Source organism: Eptesicus fuscus, chromosome 12 (assembly GCF_027574615.1).
Source record: "Eptesicus fuscus isolate TK198812 chromosome 12, DD_ASM_mEF_20220401, whole genome shotgun sequence".
Lineage (NCBI taxonomy): Eukaryota > Metazoa > Chordata > Mammalia > Chiroptera > Vespertilionidae > Eptesicus > Eptesicus fuscus.
Genome location: NC_072484.1, coordinates 73,798,257 through 73,816,197, shown reverse-complemented (window position 1 = coordinate 73,816,197; position 17,941 = coordinate 73,798,257). Strand labels below are relative to the sequence as shown.

The 17,941-nt window shown below is 39.5% G+C and overlaps 1 protein-coding gene across 2 annotated transcripts in view; it reads right to left on the bottom strand.

The window, feature by feature from the left end:
• Positions 1–984: 984 nt before the first annotated feature.
• The window catches only part of GALNT1 (polypeptide N-acetylgalactosaminyltransferase 1), a 78,894-nt gene continuing 61,937 nt past the window's right edge, over positions 985–17,941 (bottom strand). For both annotated transcript variants that reach the window (XM_054724537.1, XM_054724536.1), the window contains 7 exons: positions 17,298–17,468; positions 15,113–15,230; positions 13,720–13,900; positions 12,637–12,776; positions 7,288–7,386; positions 6,695–6,829; positions 985–3,091 (listed from right to left, as the gene is read on the bottom strand). In XM_054724537.1, the coding sequence (XP_054580512.1) occupies positions 2,945–3,091; positions 6,695–6,829; positions 7,288–7,386; positions 12,637–12,776; positions 13,720–13,900; positions 15,113–15,230; positions 17,298–17,468 (991 nt within the window). In that variant the 3' untranslated portion in view covers positions 985–2,944. The remainder of the gene's footprint in view (positions 3,092–6,694; positions 6,830–7,287; positions 7,387–12,636; positions 12,777–13,719; positions 13,901–15,112; positions 15,231–17,297; positions 17,469–17,941) is intronic.

The following is a 17,941-nucleotide window of genomic DNA, read 5'->3' as shown; positions in this document are numbered from 1 at the left end:
CTTGCCTATTCTGGGTCTGGTGCATTTCCATATATATTTGCTAATTGATACAAGACAGTCTCGTTAAGACTTTGATTTCACTGAATCTATAGCTTAATTTGTGCAAAACGGAGATCTTAACATTTTGCAGTCTTTCAATCCATGAGCATAATATATTTATTGCAGTGTTCTATAGTTTCTCTTAGCAACATTTTATAGTTTTCATAAGTTGTATACATCTCTTACTTTCTTTTGAGTTATGTGAGTTATATGCTGCTATTGTTTTCTAATTTCCCTTGTGAATTCTTTGCTAGTATAGAGAGAGTACATCTAGAGTTTTGCCTCATATCCTGCAAAATGTTTAGTTCTGGTAGATGTGTCAAGCAAACACTTGGTAATCTTCAAGAAATCAAATAATGGGAGCTGTGTCATATAATTAGAAATACATCTAATTTTCCAAACAGTGTAAGAAGTGACTCACTGTTTGTATACCTCCTTTCACGGTTATTCCTCAGGAATATTACCTTCTGATTTTCTTTCTCCTTTGAAGACCATGTGATTCTGGAATTAACTTGCTCTTGGTATTCTTCTTGGGAGATGAGAAGGGCACCACATCTTTCCAGAGGAACCTGTTTTTCAGTGAATGTCAAATAGGGAAAGGAGGATATGGCCTACGTGCTGCCCTTTTTGCAGAATGGTGAACAAAGTATTTTTTTTCAAGAATGCCAATAAGAACAGAAAGACATTAAAATGGATTGGGATTGGAGTAGGGTGGATAGATTTGTGATATTTAAATTATCCTGGTCACATTTATGAATTCTTCACTGGTCAAATAATAATCCCATCTCTTCAACCTTTGCCTTCTTTTTCATTTATCCTTTTCTTCTCAGTTTGATTTATAACAGAGTAATTAGCATATTGCCTAACCTGCAAATGGATATAATGATCAGGGACTCATTTTAACTTCAAATAACACCAATGTAATGAAGCACAACTATTCAGGAATATTTTATATCTTCAAAGTATTTAGGAAGTCTTTAATTAGAAAAATAAAGGCAATGGGGTTATCTAACAGGTTCTAAAAGTACTCATGAATTCACATGCCCCTCTTAAAAAAACAAAACACAAAACAAAACCTTAAATCACACTGCTATTAAGCTTTCTTACAGTAAGGAAGAAAACCAAGCTATGCTAGAGTACAAAACCTGAAATTCTGAGCATGAAAATAATTTTTGATTAGACATCTGGTTTACTCAAGCATTAGGCCTACATGAAGCAGGAAAAATAATTCCACCAGTTCTGCTTAATTCCAAATTTCCTGGGGACAGAATGTTTGCATTCTGTACTACAGACTCACCTTCGAGCCTCCATGTGCGCTTGATACTGATGAACTTGAGTGGGTCTGAGAACTTTCTGTACACTGGACTTGGGAGTAGCTAGTGATGCAACTTTCAGAAGGCACAAGAGATAGCAGTGCCTGCATTGAAAGTCTTTGATAATCAAAGAAAAGAATATCACTTAAATAAAATCTTATAAATAAAGGAAAATATATGCACTTTTGCCAATGGGTTGCTTTACTTATCAGGAAAAATGTCACAATGAGATTTTCTGTCTATGAGATTAAAACTTAATTGATATTCAACTTTTAATTGATACTCAGGTTATTTTGCAGTATTAGAAAACAGAAAAAGAAAACCAATTTAATCTAAATTAAATTTAGGGAAGAAGTGCAGGATTAATAATATGGAATAGCTGCACTTCTTTGGCTAACTCATTTAAAAAATGCCAATTAAACACTTTCAGTCAAATTTTATTATTTTTTTAAAAAAGCAGCAGATCATTACAATTCAAGAACCTAATCTAAATATGCACTTGACAATGAAGCACATCTGAGTATGGAGTGAAAAGTTTTCCAAAAAACCATCTAATGCATCATCTCCAAATACCCAAATAATAAATCACTTCCGCAGGCCTTTTGTAGAGTGGAATCATAAACCAAAAACTGAAGATTTATTGCTGTGAAAACAAACCTGTAGTACAGTAGATGAATCTTGGGTATTAAGCATAATCAGTTGAATCAAGTTAAGTTGAAAATCTGATAAGAAATCTGTGTGTGCATGTGAGAAAGTCTGTAAGCCAGTTGACCCAAGAGCAACTGAGATATCTAACTGTTCAGTGAGACCAGACATTATTTTAAATCTCCATTTTTGGAAGGCAATTAAAAATTACAATTCCAACAGCCCACAAACCATTATTTAAAAATTGTAGAAAGCAATTAAAACTACGTTCAAAGAGCCTTTTTCCCCAGCTCAATTTCAGCACCCCAAGGAGAAATAAAAAAGCATCCATGACTATCACAGATGAAAACAAAATGAACGTCATTGGAATCAGTTGTTTTTCCCCACCGAGGTATAAAATCTATATAGAAATTTGATACTATACTATAACAAATTGTACTTCTCATAGTTCTGTTTTAATTTCCTTTAAACCCTGTTTAATATAGTTTTTTTTTTTTTTTGTAAAAATGTTGTTTTCATGATTCTGAACCTGGTTCCAGTTCTTTTCATATATTTTTATATCAATATTTAATATACTGGCTACCAGTTCTGTCTTGGAAATTCTTCATCGTGACAGCATGTCCAGCGGAAATCACTGCTGTGCAAGCAGACCCTCAGGGGTGCAGCTTTCCGGAAGCACATGTTGTTGATTGTTTCACTGTCGGAATAGTCTTTACAATGACTCTTGACGAAAGCCTCTTCAACCTTGTAAACATCAGTGTGCACAGTCTCGCTACGTGGCAGGAGGCTGGTTCGCGGTGCGTGAGGAGCGAGTCTAGTCTTACTGGCTGAGGACCCTCACCCTGCAGGAGGGAGCACTGTCCCCTTTTTGCTACTTAAGAATGTGGCAGAAATGTATGCTGAGGTAGCCCAGTCAACCATTATTTTTTTCTTGTGTAAATTTGGTCTTAGAATATTTCTGGAAGGGTGACGTTGCGGAGAAGCCACTGCTGGGACCGGGCTCCGCTGCAGTCTCTGATGCTGGGCACCTGGCTGTCCTCCTCCGTGGCTTTATCCAGGCACTGGTTACTGTTCACATGCTGCAGGGTCAATTTCTGAAAAGGACAGAAAAAGAGTTAACATGAAAGTGGAAAACAAAAACATCTCAACCATCATTTTTGGTGATTATTGAAATCTTCAGTAGAAAAGGGATTTTTTTTTGGGTAATATACGTTATGTAAATAATAATGGAGAAAAGGCATCTATGTAAAGATAGCATTAGGAGCTTTGTGGGAGGGAGAAAGGCACTGGGGTAAAGTGGATTATACTGGACTTGCAGTAAGATGACCTACATTCTAAGTTCTATTCTGCCATAAGCTCTCTGAGAAATTTTACATTTTTGTGCTTCAGTTTCCTAAAAATATGATTGGATTAGCTGTCCTTAATTTAGGATCCTTAACCTATTTTCAAAAAGCTATTTCAAAATTGCTTCATTTCCCTAGGATAAGGCTGTTCAAATGAATCCTGTGCTTCCATGCAGGTCCTTTGGAAGACTCAAAATCATAAGGAATCATAAGATGTATAAAGCAGTTCTTAGTAAGTGGCCAACAGATACAGCTATGTACCTTCTGTCATGCTGGTTTTGGGGATACTTTTAAAAGGACAGGCCAGAGGAGAGCTAACAGGGACACACTGACTCACAGTACTGCATCTGATTCTCAGCAGCCCTGGTCAGGGTAGGGACGCCAAAGCAACTGTGTAGGAATCTGCATTGAGTGTTACCCTATAAGTGTCTCTACATGTAAAGGAAATGTGAAATATGTTTACTGATATACATCTCCCTTTTTACTTATGGCGCTATTTTAATGTAATTAACATTACAGTGGAGCGCAAAAATTCCTATTGCGCCAACTTAAAAACCTAATGATTGAGTATAATACAACTATTTTAGCTTTCAGTCATTTATTCCGTATTGTGGTCACAGTAGAAATTGGCCAAAGGCAGTGCAGATGTCATAGTTCACTACCAACGTTGCCTGTAGGTTCAGTATTACATACGTTAATTCTTATAGAACCTGGACCAGAGTCGGCATGGTTGTGGTGGTTTTTTATGCAGATGTTCTATAGTTTACTTGTTGAAAGAGCGAGCTTTGCAGTCAGACATTTCTAGAATAAATTCCAGATTTATCACATACCAACTACTGCCATGGAATGTTCTATGATGGAGATATGTTCTGAGCAATGTGTCATCAGGCAATTTCATCATTGTGTGAACATCATAGAGTAACACAAACCTAGATTGTACAGCCTATGTCACTATATGGTACAGCATATTGTTTCAAGGCTACAAGCCTGTACAGCATATCACTATAGAAAACAATACAAGATTAAGTCAAGCAGAAGAGAAATTGATACAATCAAGGAAGGAAATGTCATAAACACGGGATGTATGAGGGTGCTGCCAGTTTAAACATGACATGCTGTTTTACAGCAAACCTTTTTTGTTTGTAAGTAGAAAGAGCAGACTCTACTATATATTGTTATTTTTAAATACATAAACCAGTAACACAGTCATTATCATTATCAAGTATTATGTAGTGTACATAATGTCTGTGTTGTAGTGTTATACCACTTGGCAGCGCAGGAGGTTTACACCAGCGTCGCCACAAATAAGTGAGAGATGTGCTGTAACGCTGGATCACGCAATAAGAATTTTTCAGCTCCATTGTAATACGTGGTCTGTTGTATGTGGTGCATGACTGCCCCTGAACAAAAACCTCTCTGAGCCCAGGTTCATCATCTATAAAATGGGGACGAAAATACTCGAAACTGTTATGAGGAAAGATTAAGATAATGTACAGGAAGTGCTGCCTAGCTCAGAGGAAGCTCCTGATAAATGGCACTCACGCTGGAAAAACTCAATATCCTAGCAACACCCCCGTAGCCAGGAACGCGATCTGGCAGAACACAGAGCCAGAGGTCCCCGTGCACTGCGCTTGCTGCCCAGGCCTTGGGTCTCCCTTCACCATGTCAAACTCTAGTAAAAAGACAAAACCTTCAGACATTCCAGAAGGCCCTGAAAAGCTTCTCTGAGTGTCAACTGTTAGTGTTAATAAAAACATAAAAATTGGACACAACAAAAAATTTAGTTGGGGAATTGATCCTCTCTCATTCCAATTTCTAAAATTATTTCACTTATTTAGTTTCATTAAAATGAACTCCTAACACAGACACCGGTTACTGCTCCACGCTGGGTGCAGCTGAATCCACACCGGAAGGCCTACTGAGACAAGCCAACCCCTGCTTGTTTATGTTACCTAATCGGTAGGCTGTCCTTTTTTAATGAGCATATAATTGGGAGGCTTTTAATTTTTAAAACATTTGGGTTGTCACGATGACTATGGGATACCACTGGCATTTACTGTCTGGGGTCAGACACTGCACATCGCAGTACGCAGTACTACCCAAAATGGCAGTAGCATGTACCATGGAAAACCCTGGAACTGAATATTCAGGCCGTTTCCAATGGTAATTTTAACTCGGCTATTGCTATAGTTAATGTTATTTTTTACTATAGTTTGACATGGTGAAGGGAGACCCAGGAATTATAAAACACGGTGTTTGCCCTCTAGGATCTAACAATCTATAGTAGAGAAAAGACTGGTAGATAAAAAATAAACACTACAAAGAAGCAGAGCATTAGAGGGCTCAGAGACAATTATAACTAAATTATGACAGAGAGCTAATTTCTGGTAGGGATTCATGCACGTGATGTCAAAGATGGGCCCTTAAGAACGGGTAGGATCTGTTAGGTAGAGGGACGTGTATGATCTTAAATATAAAGTGGGAAAGTAAAGGCAAGTTCAGAGAACGGCAGGTTGGTGATGACAGTGGACCAGGGTTTGTATGTGGCACCATATAGGGAGAAAGGATGGGTAAAGTCATAACTTTGGACAATGCCATTTAAGGGATAGAACGGAAAAGCAGAGTGAGCCAAGCAGACAAAGGAACACAGAGAGAAAGCTAAGAGAAGAAACTAAACAGTGGTATATCTAAAGCCCATGGCTAAGAGGCTTCTAAACTACCATCAGCTCAGCAACAGCCACGAGGAGCTCCGCATCCAGAGCCGCCGGGAAACCAGGCGGAGGCAGGAGCCAGGGCTGAGCAGCAGAGGCACGAGCGCTGGCCATTCACCTGCCATCAACCAATGCGCGTAGAAAGTAAAGTAGGAACAAGTCTTTCCTTACAGAGAGAAGAACACCAGGGCTTGTAAACAGAAAAAGAAGAACCTCCAGAACCGTAGAGCGAAACCACAAGTTGGGAGGTTGGTCAGACAGGAGGTGAGGGGAGAGGCTCGTGTGAGTGAGGAGGGGACGGTGAGGGGGGTTGTCACTGAACTATCCTCCTGAGCCAGAGAGTTTCACTAACTGGGGCTCACCTTTACCTAAGTGTCGAATGCAGGACTTACCAGCCTACTTACCGCTCCATTCCCCCATGCAAGCCTGTGAGCCTGAGGACATGCAGAGGGAGGGGAGCTACTTAGTGACAAGGACCCAGGCAAGGCCAGTTTCATTATCAGGGAGATTAAAACATGCTTATTTTAGGCATATTGTTTTTCCCACCTGTCAGTTTGACCTATATTCAAATTCCCCGAGTTCATTTTTTAGCGAGAAAGTCTATAAGTCTACCCAGTAGCACATAACTTTATATGTAACTCACCGTGGGGTCATACTCCCAGAGTTGGTTGCCTTTTAGGTGGTGGCATTTGAGCATTGTGACCGGGCCGTTGAGTTTGGAGACATCCAAGCAAAGGTCATCCGTCCGAATTTCTTTGTTGGCAGTGTAAGAGAAAACCTGAAAAACAAGCATGCCCATGTGCAAGCCGTCACAGTAAAGCCAGTCAGGGTTTTATACACCCAATAATCTGGAAGGGAAAAACAAATAATTCAAGAAACACCATTTTGAAGTTTATTAATGTAATAGAGAATAAGTGACTCAGAAAAGCTACCACTAACTTGACACAGAGGAAAGAAAAATTTCTATGTACACACTGAGTGTATTGTCACGGACTGTCATCTGTGCGAAAAAGGGCAAAATAAACCTCATGCACAGCAACGTAAATACAGTTCTCACAAGGGCCTTTTCAAATGTTTCACTTAAAAATAATCATTAGATTGAAGGCTCCCTTCTCCTAAAGGTCTTTATTATTTTCTCTTTAAAGGAAGGAAAATATTTCCTGAATGACATCATGAGATTAAATGAATAGAAAAATCTGAAAATTTTCCCTTTTAAAGCTTTACTAAAATACTCACCTGATTACCTCCCATACCATGACAGTTAAAGATTCCAACTTTTTCATTCTCTTTTCTAGCCATGTTATCGAGACACTGATTTGTTTCCACATTGCGTATCTATGGGACAAAGGATAACGCAAACATCAGAAGTGAAAGGGGTTAACCGGACACACAAGTACAGATACGCACACATTAAAATCAACCTAAACTTTACTATAAAACAACCTCAGATGCATGCCAAGGTAAGGGCTATGAGTTTGAGGGGTGGAGCAGCAGCAGCGGAATTCACTGTCTATCTGGGGTCTAGAAAGGTCTTACTCTGATATAATGTTTGTTTCAGGGAGAAATTCTTATTTCCTTCTCCACGCCCCCCCCCACCCCCCCAAGCTGTTCTTCTAGGATTTGTATTTACTTCAATAAGCTCTATTTTGCCTAATAATTTAAAGCAATTTAACAACTTCCTGTGGACACCGTTAAGCACAAGGGCATTAATTTTGATGACTACTCCGGTGAGCTCTTAGGCTCCTCAAGGTAGATACTTTCTAATCAGAGTTTGGAGCTTGGCTTAACTGGGAGTCTAATCATGGTGTGGTGCAAACACCACTCTTGCGTTAGATAACCATCAGTTACATAAAAGGAATTTAAATCAGTTATCAAAATCAGGAAGAGTATTTTAAGCAATGCCCCTTGATATGTTTATTTCCTCTGAATCATTGCAGTTTAAAAGCATATTGTAAACTAATAGACATTTGAAAGTCCTAAATCTATTCCCATGGATGTTAGCAGGTAGGCCAAAGGGAGATATACTATACCTGTCATGTCATGTAGACAGAAAAAAAAAAATGTAACTAGTTTTGTATGGTAAAGTGGGGATAAAGTTAAAACCACAAATAAGCCATTTTTTTTATAAGCAAATGTACAGTCTACATATTATTCCAATATCTTATAAGGCACTAACAAGCCCATATGCATTATTATAAAGATGCCAAGACATAGGTGTGAAAACTATTCATGGCTGTCAGGAATAGGAACTGGGATTTTGACATAAGTGAGACCTGGGCTTCAATCCAAATGACCCAAACCTCTGAGATCAATTTCCTAACCGTACCTGGGAGGTAACTGGCTCTGTGCTGGGTTAGGTAACACAACGCATCCACGTATCTATTCAGAGTCTCGCTCAGAAATAGTAACAATCTGCTATTCCTTCCATCTCAAACTCGGTTCATATAAGACAGGATTTTTCCAAGTATAATGCTGATACTTGGAAAATACAGAATGACATAAAATGTACAGGCATGTTATAAAGAAAAAGAGAAATTACAGGAAAGAATTTAAGAGTGGTTAATATAAGGATTCTAGTCAAATTGTCGCCTTTGTTGGATTTCAAAAAAAAAAAAAAAAGGACAAAAACTAGAATAAAAAGTGATAACCTTCTGACAACTGAGTATTCTGACGTGTAATCTAAGGAAAAGACGGGCTAGCTTCTGGGTTCTCCCAGCTTAGAGGGCTCTGTCCCATGTGGTATACACAGTAGATCCACAGAAAGTGCTTATTACACTATGAATCTCTTCTAGTTTTTTCATATTCCAAGTGACACCCTGTGATACCTTGGTGACCATCTGGGAAAGAGAAACGAGAGAAGCCCCCTTGTTTGGTAACACAGTACTTGAAGATTATCAGGGTTTCCAATGCCAACGGAGACCCTAAGTTATTAAGTCACCTCCAGCTAAAAGACCGACATGCTCTAGAAAAAGCAGGGAGCTCTTCTCCTCGTTGGAGTAGATACTCCTGAACATAAATGTGATCCTGATGTTCTCCTTAATGAGCAGAAAATAACTACTGACAGGATGGTTGGGAATTTGATGTAATACATCCCTAAGAAAGTTGTTTTGGATTACATATTCTAAATCACTTGAGGATAAAGATGATTATGGAAGATACACAGCAGTTATGAGTTTTTAATTCGCTGGGTTTGACAAGCAAATATGAACACCTCAACTTTAGGGCCTGGGCAGGGAGAAATTTGTGAAATGATGGCAAGATCGATGAACAGCCTCCTGTAATTGTGCTAATGTCCCCGCCTTTGTCCAACACAACTTTCTATGATGATGGAAATGTTTTGTATCTGTGCCGTCCAATATGGTAGCCACCAGCCACAGGTGCCTAGTGTGACTGAGACATTGAATTTAATTTAATTTAAACAGCCACATGTGGCTACTGGCTACAACACTGGCCGTGCAGGACTAGATGCTGATAGACATCCTAGGGCAGCGGTTCTCAACCTTTCTAATGCCACGGCCCTTTAATACAGTTCCTCGTGTTGTGGTGACCCCCGACCATAAACTTATTTTCGTTGCTACTTCATAACTAATTTTGCTACTGGTATGAATCGTAATGTAAATATCTGTGTTTTCTCGAGAACCGCTGCTGTAGAGCCTAAGACCATCGGAAAACACAGATATTTACCATTACGATTCATAACAGTAGCAAAATTAGTCATGAAGTAGCAACGAAAATAAGTACACAGCTATCTCTAAAATATTATTTTTCACTTTAGGAGCTGAAAATCATTGTGAACGCACTCATTCTTGGGAAATAGGCATGAATCAGAGCTAAGTTCCTTCATTTCTACTCTAGCCTCCTCCCAAATCTTGCCGTCTCCATTAGGGGGGACAACGTTAGCGGTTAAAGGATTTTTGGAATCTAGTAAAATAGACTCTGGAGATACCTTTTCAATCCTTGCCATAAGGTAAAGATTGGTTAGATGCGAGGAAGAGTATGGGATCAGTGGCTAAGAATACAGGCTCTTGAGCCAGACTCCTGCGTTCAAATCCCGTCGCTTCTATTTTGTGGCTGTGACCTTTGCCCTGTTGTTTAAACCATTTACTTATGCCTCAATTTACTTACTGTGAAGTGGGGAGTTTAGCACCTATAATCTCATAGTGTTAGTGTGAGGATAAAGAGTTAATATTTGTGAAGCACTCAGGTTGGTGCTGGACATGGAGCTAATGCTCACTGAACCTTAGGATGGTCAGATCTGCCTGGAGAGGCTACGGTTAGTCTAGAGTCTGGCTAACCCACCAGGGGCCTAAATTCCTTGCTTTTTGTGGTGGTTGTTTAGAATATTCATCTCCTGGATTAAGAGCTATTAGATATCATAATGACACACATTTATGCAGTTCCAGGTCGTACAGGAGCTTAGGACAGTTGGGCTCAGTGAAATCGGAGCCTAAGTTTACACTTTCCAATTTCCCTTCCTACTCTAAAAGCCTGTGATTCCAGGTTTCCCTGGCCCCTGAGTCTGACAAAAGACCCTTGAAGGCTAGGTTCCAGGCTGTAGTGAAGGAGGCTCACGCTGGCAGAGCTATGATCACAAACTTGAGAACGCTCCAGCCCGGAAATCAGCTTTCATCTGCGTAGTGTGGCTTGCCATGAAGGGTACACAAGCGTAAGCCAGCTGCTTAGTTAAGAACAAGCAGGCCACTGAGGGTTAAATCTGTTCCTTACACAGAAAGCCAGCTGGCAAGAGGCAGGTAAAAGGCAAACTTGCTTTGGCAAAATCGCCTGCTATGGGTCAGACAAGTGGCTCTTTGTAATACACCTATATTCTGGCTCAGCTAACAATGCCCAGGTGTTGTCCAAAACTGGGTCAGTTCAAAGGGAAAGAACACTTTTTCATTCTCTATTCTAAAGGCAAGTGACAGGAGCAACTGCTATGAATCTCCCCATGGCACATCACCTTCCCTGGGCCTTTCTCAACCTGAACGAGGCTGCCGCAAAGGGAACCGATGCTCATTAATGCGGCAGACACTCCACATCACTTGTTTGAGGGTGAATTCCTTAAAGCACAACGACATTCAGAGGTAGGGAACTTTCAGCCCTGAAGCAGCCTCAGTAACTACTAAGGACGACACGGGAGAAAACACAAGCAGGTTGAAATCACTCTAGCTCACCACTATCGGCTCCCTCTGGGATCTATTTGCTCCCACATCCTATGCTTCTAATTGACATCTTTTCCCCAAACCCCGTCCCCAATACCTTCTCTTCCCTCTTATATGAGGAAACAAGTCATTAGAACTTCCTCACACTTCCACCACAAACCACCAGCTTCCCCCCCCCCCCGCCCCACCCAAATCTACAACTGGCCAGCACTAGCCCATTCCCTCTACCTTTTCCCTGTACCAATGGATGAACTGCCTTCTCCCCTGCCTACCCCTCCCTCCCCTGTGCACTGCAGTGGCGCATCCCTCCCCATCTGATTCCCACATAACTCCTGCAATCAGTGGCTTGATTTGAGCATATTCACATTTTCTTTTTGGGGTTATTTGCATTAGCACAGTTTCATCATAGCAAAAATAAACAAAAATTCTTCCTGAACCCCATATTCCCCTCCAGCTACCACCCATTGCTCTGCTTTTTTCTGTAACAAGATTTCTTCCAAGACTTGTCCACTCATGATCTCCACTTCCTTTTCTCCCTCGATCCTTTGAAGCCATCAGGTACTTTGTCCCTACCAATCTCCACGGAACCTCTCCTGACACAGACTCCTTGATTTGACCAGACCTCTCATTAAAGAAAAGGACCTGGATTTCCCATCCACAGAGCACAGTTTGGGCTGGGAGGCAGAATGGATGGCTGGGGACACTTTAAGAATACTGTGGAATAGGGCACACGTCTCTCTCACATCAAACCCTATACTATGGGCACCCATAAAGATACAAAGGCCAAACTCCAAAGCACAACTAACTGTGTTAATTGTAAGCATTAAAAAGCACATTTCAGGTTTCAAGAAAACTTGTTGCTGAATTCTAAGAGCAATAACTAAAGGCATCATCAGAAACATGCTTACCAACATTCTTTCCATCACCCCACCCAAAATGAGATTTAGAACTCACAAAGGAAAAAAAATGAGTGTTAAAAATATAATTATCAATGGTCTTGCAAGTTTCCTTGTCAGTTCTTTATAATTTATTATGTTTACTTTGAAGTTCTTCAAGTTTTGATTCAGGCTAATTAACATTAGGACATTAGCTTTAGGAGTATATGGTTTCAACTAAATGGGTCAGTTTGTTAAAATCAGAAGTCTATAGAAGACACTGATATGTTGTAACAGGAGTCCAACTATGAAAGGCTAGGGGTAGAGCATTCTTATTTTAAGAAAATACGATAAAAAAAATGAATAAGGTTTCAAATTATGAGGTAGAATGTCAACTAATAAGAATTTTCCCACACTTATGATTATGTAATTTTAATATGAAGGTACTTCTTGTTGGATGTTTAACCTCTATTGATTTTGATACGTAAGTGAGATTATAATAACCACACAGAATACTATATATATATATATATATATATTTCTTTTTTTACCTCTCCCAAAGAGAAATAGTGACGTGGAATCTGCGAATCAGGATAAATATTCTCTAGGTACCAAGAGAAAGGTTTGCATTGGAGTTTGTGTCTTAGACCAAGTCTTGATGCTATATCTCCATAATCTACCTTCGTAACACCTGTTAAAAGAAATGAGTGATTGAATTATTGATGTTCTATCCATAGCATATTTCTATTTATGTATTACATCTAAGCCAGGTGAATGAGGAAAGTGGCACCATTTTGGTGATGTGTGACTATTCAAGTGATATACCATAGATCCACTTCCCAAAGTATAAAACGAGGAAATAGATTAGTACACGTTTTCCAAAGAAAAATTAATATGAGAATGGTATACATGCTAATAATAATACAAACGTTAAGTTATATGGGATCAGAAAACTTTACTATGTTAAGGCAAAAACAAAAATCAAGACATTTGCCCAAATAATGTCGAGGAGGGAATGTTAACACTGCCAGGCAGATTTCCAGCCCATCAAAGAGCTATTTCCACAAAACTGAAGATCAGAGCAACGTCTGGAGAAAAGTCCCTGGAGGCATGTTACCACTGGGCTGGGACTGGCTGGAGATCCTCAGCACTTCACATCAACGTCAAATGTCGCAGTTAGGTTACAACACACGTTAACACCTGGACTAACAGTAATTTCTACAATAATGGCCTGGATAATTTATTGTTGTTAATAATATATTAGATCAGGCATTCTGCTGAGCACTTTTTTTTTCTTTAATCCTCACCCGAGGATATGCTTTTATTGATTTTGAGAGAAACACTGATGTGAGAGAAACCATCGATTGGTGCCTCCTGTATGCACTCCAACCAAAGACCAAACCCACAACCTTTTTTGGTGTACGGGACAATGCTCCAACCAACTGAGCCACCCAGCCAGGGCTACTACATGCTTTTTATACTGTGTGTGATTTCATTTATTTCTTACAGTGACTTATGTGGGTGTTTCACCTCTGCTCAAAGCTTTTTCTACCTCTTCTTACCTCTCCTCAGAAGGCATTAGGATCAGGGACAAGCAAGTTAGTCTTGTATTTCTAATGTAAAATAATGCTAACCTGGAGAAATTATATAGAAGAAATTCTTGAATTCATCCATCCACACTTCTGCGAGGCGTCTGTTATTTTTATTGATAATCTGTCCTGTGCCTCCCGGGAACGTGTAAGGTGTAGCTTTCCGAAACACATGTCCAACATGTGAGCAAGTAACGATCTCCAGGGTGCCTCCACATTGCCAAATCTGAACACAACACCAGAGAAGACTCGTTTTAAACACTGCTTGTTGAAAAAGAAATTTGTTCGCATCTGCTGAGTTTCATACTTGAAATTTCACAGAATCACAGGCATATAGTAGAGCCCCTGTTACATGATCTTTTTAAAACCACGCTTCCTCAGGAGCAAACCTTTCTCTAATTTTGGTTCTGATTAAACCAGAAGGTGAAAGTTAAATTCAGAAAAGATAGGCTAAAGGCTAAATACAGACACAATAATGAGGTCTAGAGCAGTATTTTCCTAACTGCAGACCATGAGTCATAAAAGGATCATAAATTCAAATTTGATGAATTGCAACCAGTACTTGCTAACAAGGACATACTGTTTCATGAAATGTTTATGTGTCGTGTGTGTATAATGAATAATGTACTTATTAATATGGTTCATGGCCAAAAAAACTTTGACCATGGAGTAGTCAGCCAGAGTCCTGTCTGTTCCTTCTCCTCCAAACCTGTGTCACAGCCTGCACATTAAACACACCCAGGAATTTAACTGGATCTCTCCTGAGTTATCCAGGGAGACTGTGACAGCACACTCTGTTGTCCTTGTAAGCAAAAAACAAAAATGGGATAAAAGATCAAGTATGGTTTCCTGTGCTTATTTAATGAAATTATCCTTTTGCTCCTTTCAAAAGACAAGTGTTTCCAAAAATTAAAAATCTACCAACTGCTTACAATTTAAATATTCAGTGTGTGTACGTTCACCTTTTCTCAGGATCATAAAGTGAGAAGCTGACTAGGATCTCCAAGAGGATGGGAGATCCCCTTATATAAGAGGCAGACGTCCAATAAGGAGCAAGCGGGTTCAGATTACAGTGCAGTTGGTGTGGTTTCCACCGTTAGCTGTGTGTCTAAAACTAGATTATTTGCAGAAATACATAATGTCACTTAAATAACATGCTATTTTTAGAGCTATCTTGAATTACTTCAGTAACAGAAATTATAAACAAATAGGGAATCTTGTATAAGTTTTATAGGTAGACTATTAAAATAACTGAATTACTTGCTTAAAATAGTTTACAATGAACACTTAATAGTATCGCCAACTTTTTTATGAAGTGAAGGCTCTGAAATCTGGTTGAACTCATACAAGATTCATTTTTTTATTTAGCAATAACATGAATGATTAAACCATATCCATACTTAAGGTTAAGTAGATTACTTTTTCAAAGGGAACTTACCCTAAAGGAAATTTCTAGGTTTTCTCCTCCCCAGATATCCATTCCAGCATCGTATGTTCCAATCTCCTGAAAGTAATCTCTGTCTATTGAAAACAGGCCTCCAGCCATGGTAGGCGTTCTGAAATTCAATCATAATACTATACCGTTAATTGTAACAATTTAAATTTACAATCAGTTTTTGTTTTAAAAAGTTGTTTTGTAACTGTTTATAATGACAGAATAAATGCTTATTCTCACACTCTTGGGGAACTTTCATAGCAGCCCCCAGGGGCTTGCTGTTTTTTTTGCTGTGCTGTTAGGTTTTCAGACATGACCTGCACCCTGGTCAGGCCGCCACAGTCCTCCTCTCCACTCCCACAGGCTCTTCCTCAGCATCCACCTGGAAACTCCTTAAATTGAAGCTATTTCTCAAAATCCTCTCTACCTGAGAGTGCACGCACCTACACCACAGTTCCTAGCAACTCTCAAAGCGGCTGTGTTAACCCACTAAACTCGTGTGAGCAACTCTAACACACCTCTAAAGGAAGGCAAATTCTGCAAAGACATAAGACTAAACAGGCTGAAAACCATGGGGCCCTTTCCCTATACCTGACTGGAACCTTTAAGGAAAGAAGATGAAGTACAGAATAAAATCTATACATCTTTCTAAGGGGATCATCATCCTGACCACCAAGTATGGTATATCCTTGGCAAGAGAGGAGCCTCGTTCTGCAAAACATGGCCCCCGTATGCAGAACAGGTGGGAATATGGAATCAGGCAGAGACATAACAAAGAAGGTTTAACTAAATGACTATCTAACATTTGATTTCCTTGAAAAAATGAGTGTGAAGAAAAACTAGGTTCCGACTAGAAGAAAACTATGACGTTCTAGGGAGAAAGACACCACGGAGGTCATGTTTTAGGATGAACTGGGCTGCCTCTGTAATGCTGAAATGCACTCATTCCGTGCCCTAGTGAGGTTGGCACACTGGTTTTTCCAGGAGGAATAGTTGTTTCCACACACACACAAAATCAGGACTTAGTTTGATTTTAGAAGAGAAAAAGAAAGTCTAGTATCGTAGGAGTCAAAGGAACTAGGCCGACACCCAGAGCTAGCATTTAGTACAGGGGTTTCTTGACCTGGGTTTGGGGCATCGCTAAGGTTCCTAGAATTATATGCTGTATCTTTGGTTTGTATATGTGCACCCCCCTCCTTAGAGGAGACATAGCATTCATCAGATTTTTCAGAGAAGTCCGTCATTTGCGAAGTGTTTAGGAACCCTTGGCTTAGGTGGTGATTTGACTAGTCAGCGTAGGAGTGGGAAATCCCTTACCAGGAAAGAACTCAAGTGAGCCAGGGGAAGGAGGTCAGAATCACTGACACCTCTTGTGTACTCTGCCAGGACAGGGCTTGAATTCAGGGGGGGGCAGATCTGAGAAGCCCAGGATGGGGAAACCTAAAAAGCCTGCTTCTGATGGCACTCTTAATGACTACGGCAACAGCCTGTGGATGCAGCTGGGATCAATCCTGGGAAGGCTCAGAAAGCTCAGGCTCTCAGGTTAAAGAGTGTGAATAGCAGGACGATTATTATCCCTTTCTGGAAAGAAAAAGGCTATATATGACCAAATGTAGAACAAAAGAAAATTCAGAAGTGCACTAATGAAAATTCATTTTTACACATATGTCAATTCTAGTCCTTTTTATATTTAAAACAAGCTTTCTAAACTTTACCAGTCAGTAAGTATCATCCAGATGGTGCTAGGCTGAATTTAAAATCTTATATTTTGGTACAAAGACCCAGTTTTAAGTAATATTTTCACATATTAACACTTATAATTAAGGGGTAGTTTGATTTAAGATCAATATTATCAATATTATCCTTAACAACTGTATTAAAGCATAAATTCTGACTTATAGATTTGCAAAATGATGTTCATATAGGAAAGAAAGAACATATGCATGTCACCATTTCTCGTGTGCACTAGATTTGTATAAGCAAAAAATTCTAATTTTATTTTTTGCTTATACAAAAAAAAAACACCTCTTTGAAAGTAATGATGTATGTGAAAGATGGCTCTTAACTACATATAAGGTACCCATATGTTTCATGTGTCCCAAAATATACTTATAATCCTTCTGATTCCCAAAGCTTCACAATCCCCTGCCAATAACACTCTAGGGAAAATGTTTGACAAATTAATTACCTGACAGGAAGAGTCCGGTCACCTTTCCTTCTGTCCATTTCTCTTTGGGGAACAGGGTACCAGCGAAAATTGAGCTTCCAATTGAATCCCCCATAGGTCATATCAGAACCCGCCATGTACTCAAAAGTATCATCACTGATCACGTCGATGATGGGACACACTACTGTTTTCCTGAAGTCAGAAAGGCAAATTTAAAAATCTTCCAAAACTTCCCTTTTTGAGGCCTACTATAACAATAGTACACTAAGTGTTTTTAAAATACGAACATTTCAGAGGGAAATGGTTAACCAAAGACTTACATGCATATATGGACACAGACAATAGTGCAGTGAAGGCCTGGGGAGGAGGTGAGAGCGGGGTGGAGGAGGTCAATGGGGAAGAAAAGGGGACACCTGCTATATCCTACCAAGCTAGCATCAAGACTGTAACTTTTTGATAACCTTCCATCTCTTTTTCATTCATACTTTTACATTATTTGCCACCAAACAACCACCGCCTAGTATGTTTGCTGTAAGCATTGCTAAAAACGTTACCTCAGGCATTTTCAATGTATAATGAACTGGCCATAAAAATAAAATCACAAGCAAGAGACGTTATACATGAAAGTATGGATACAAAAATTAAACCATTTTGTTTAAAGTGTG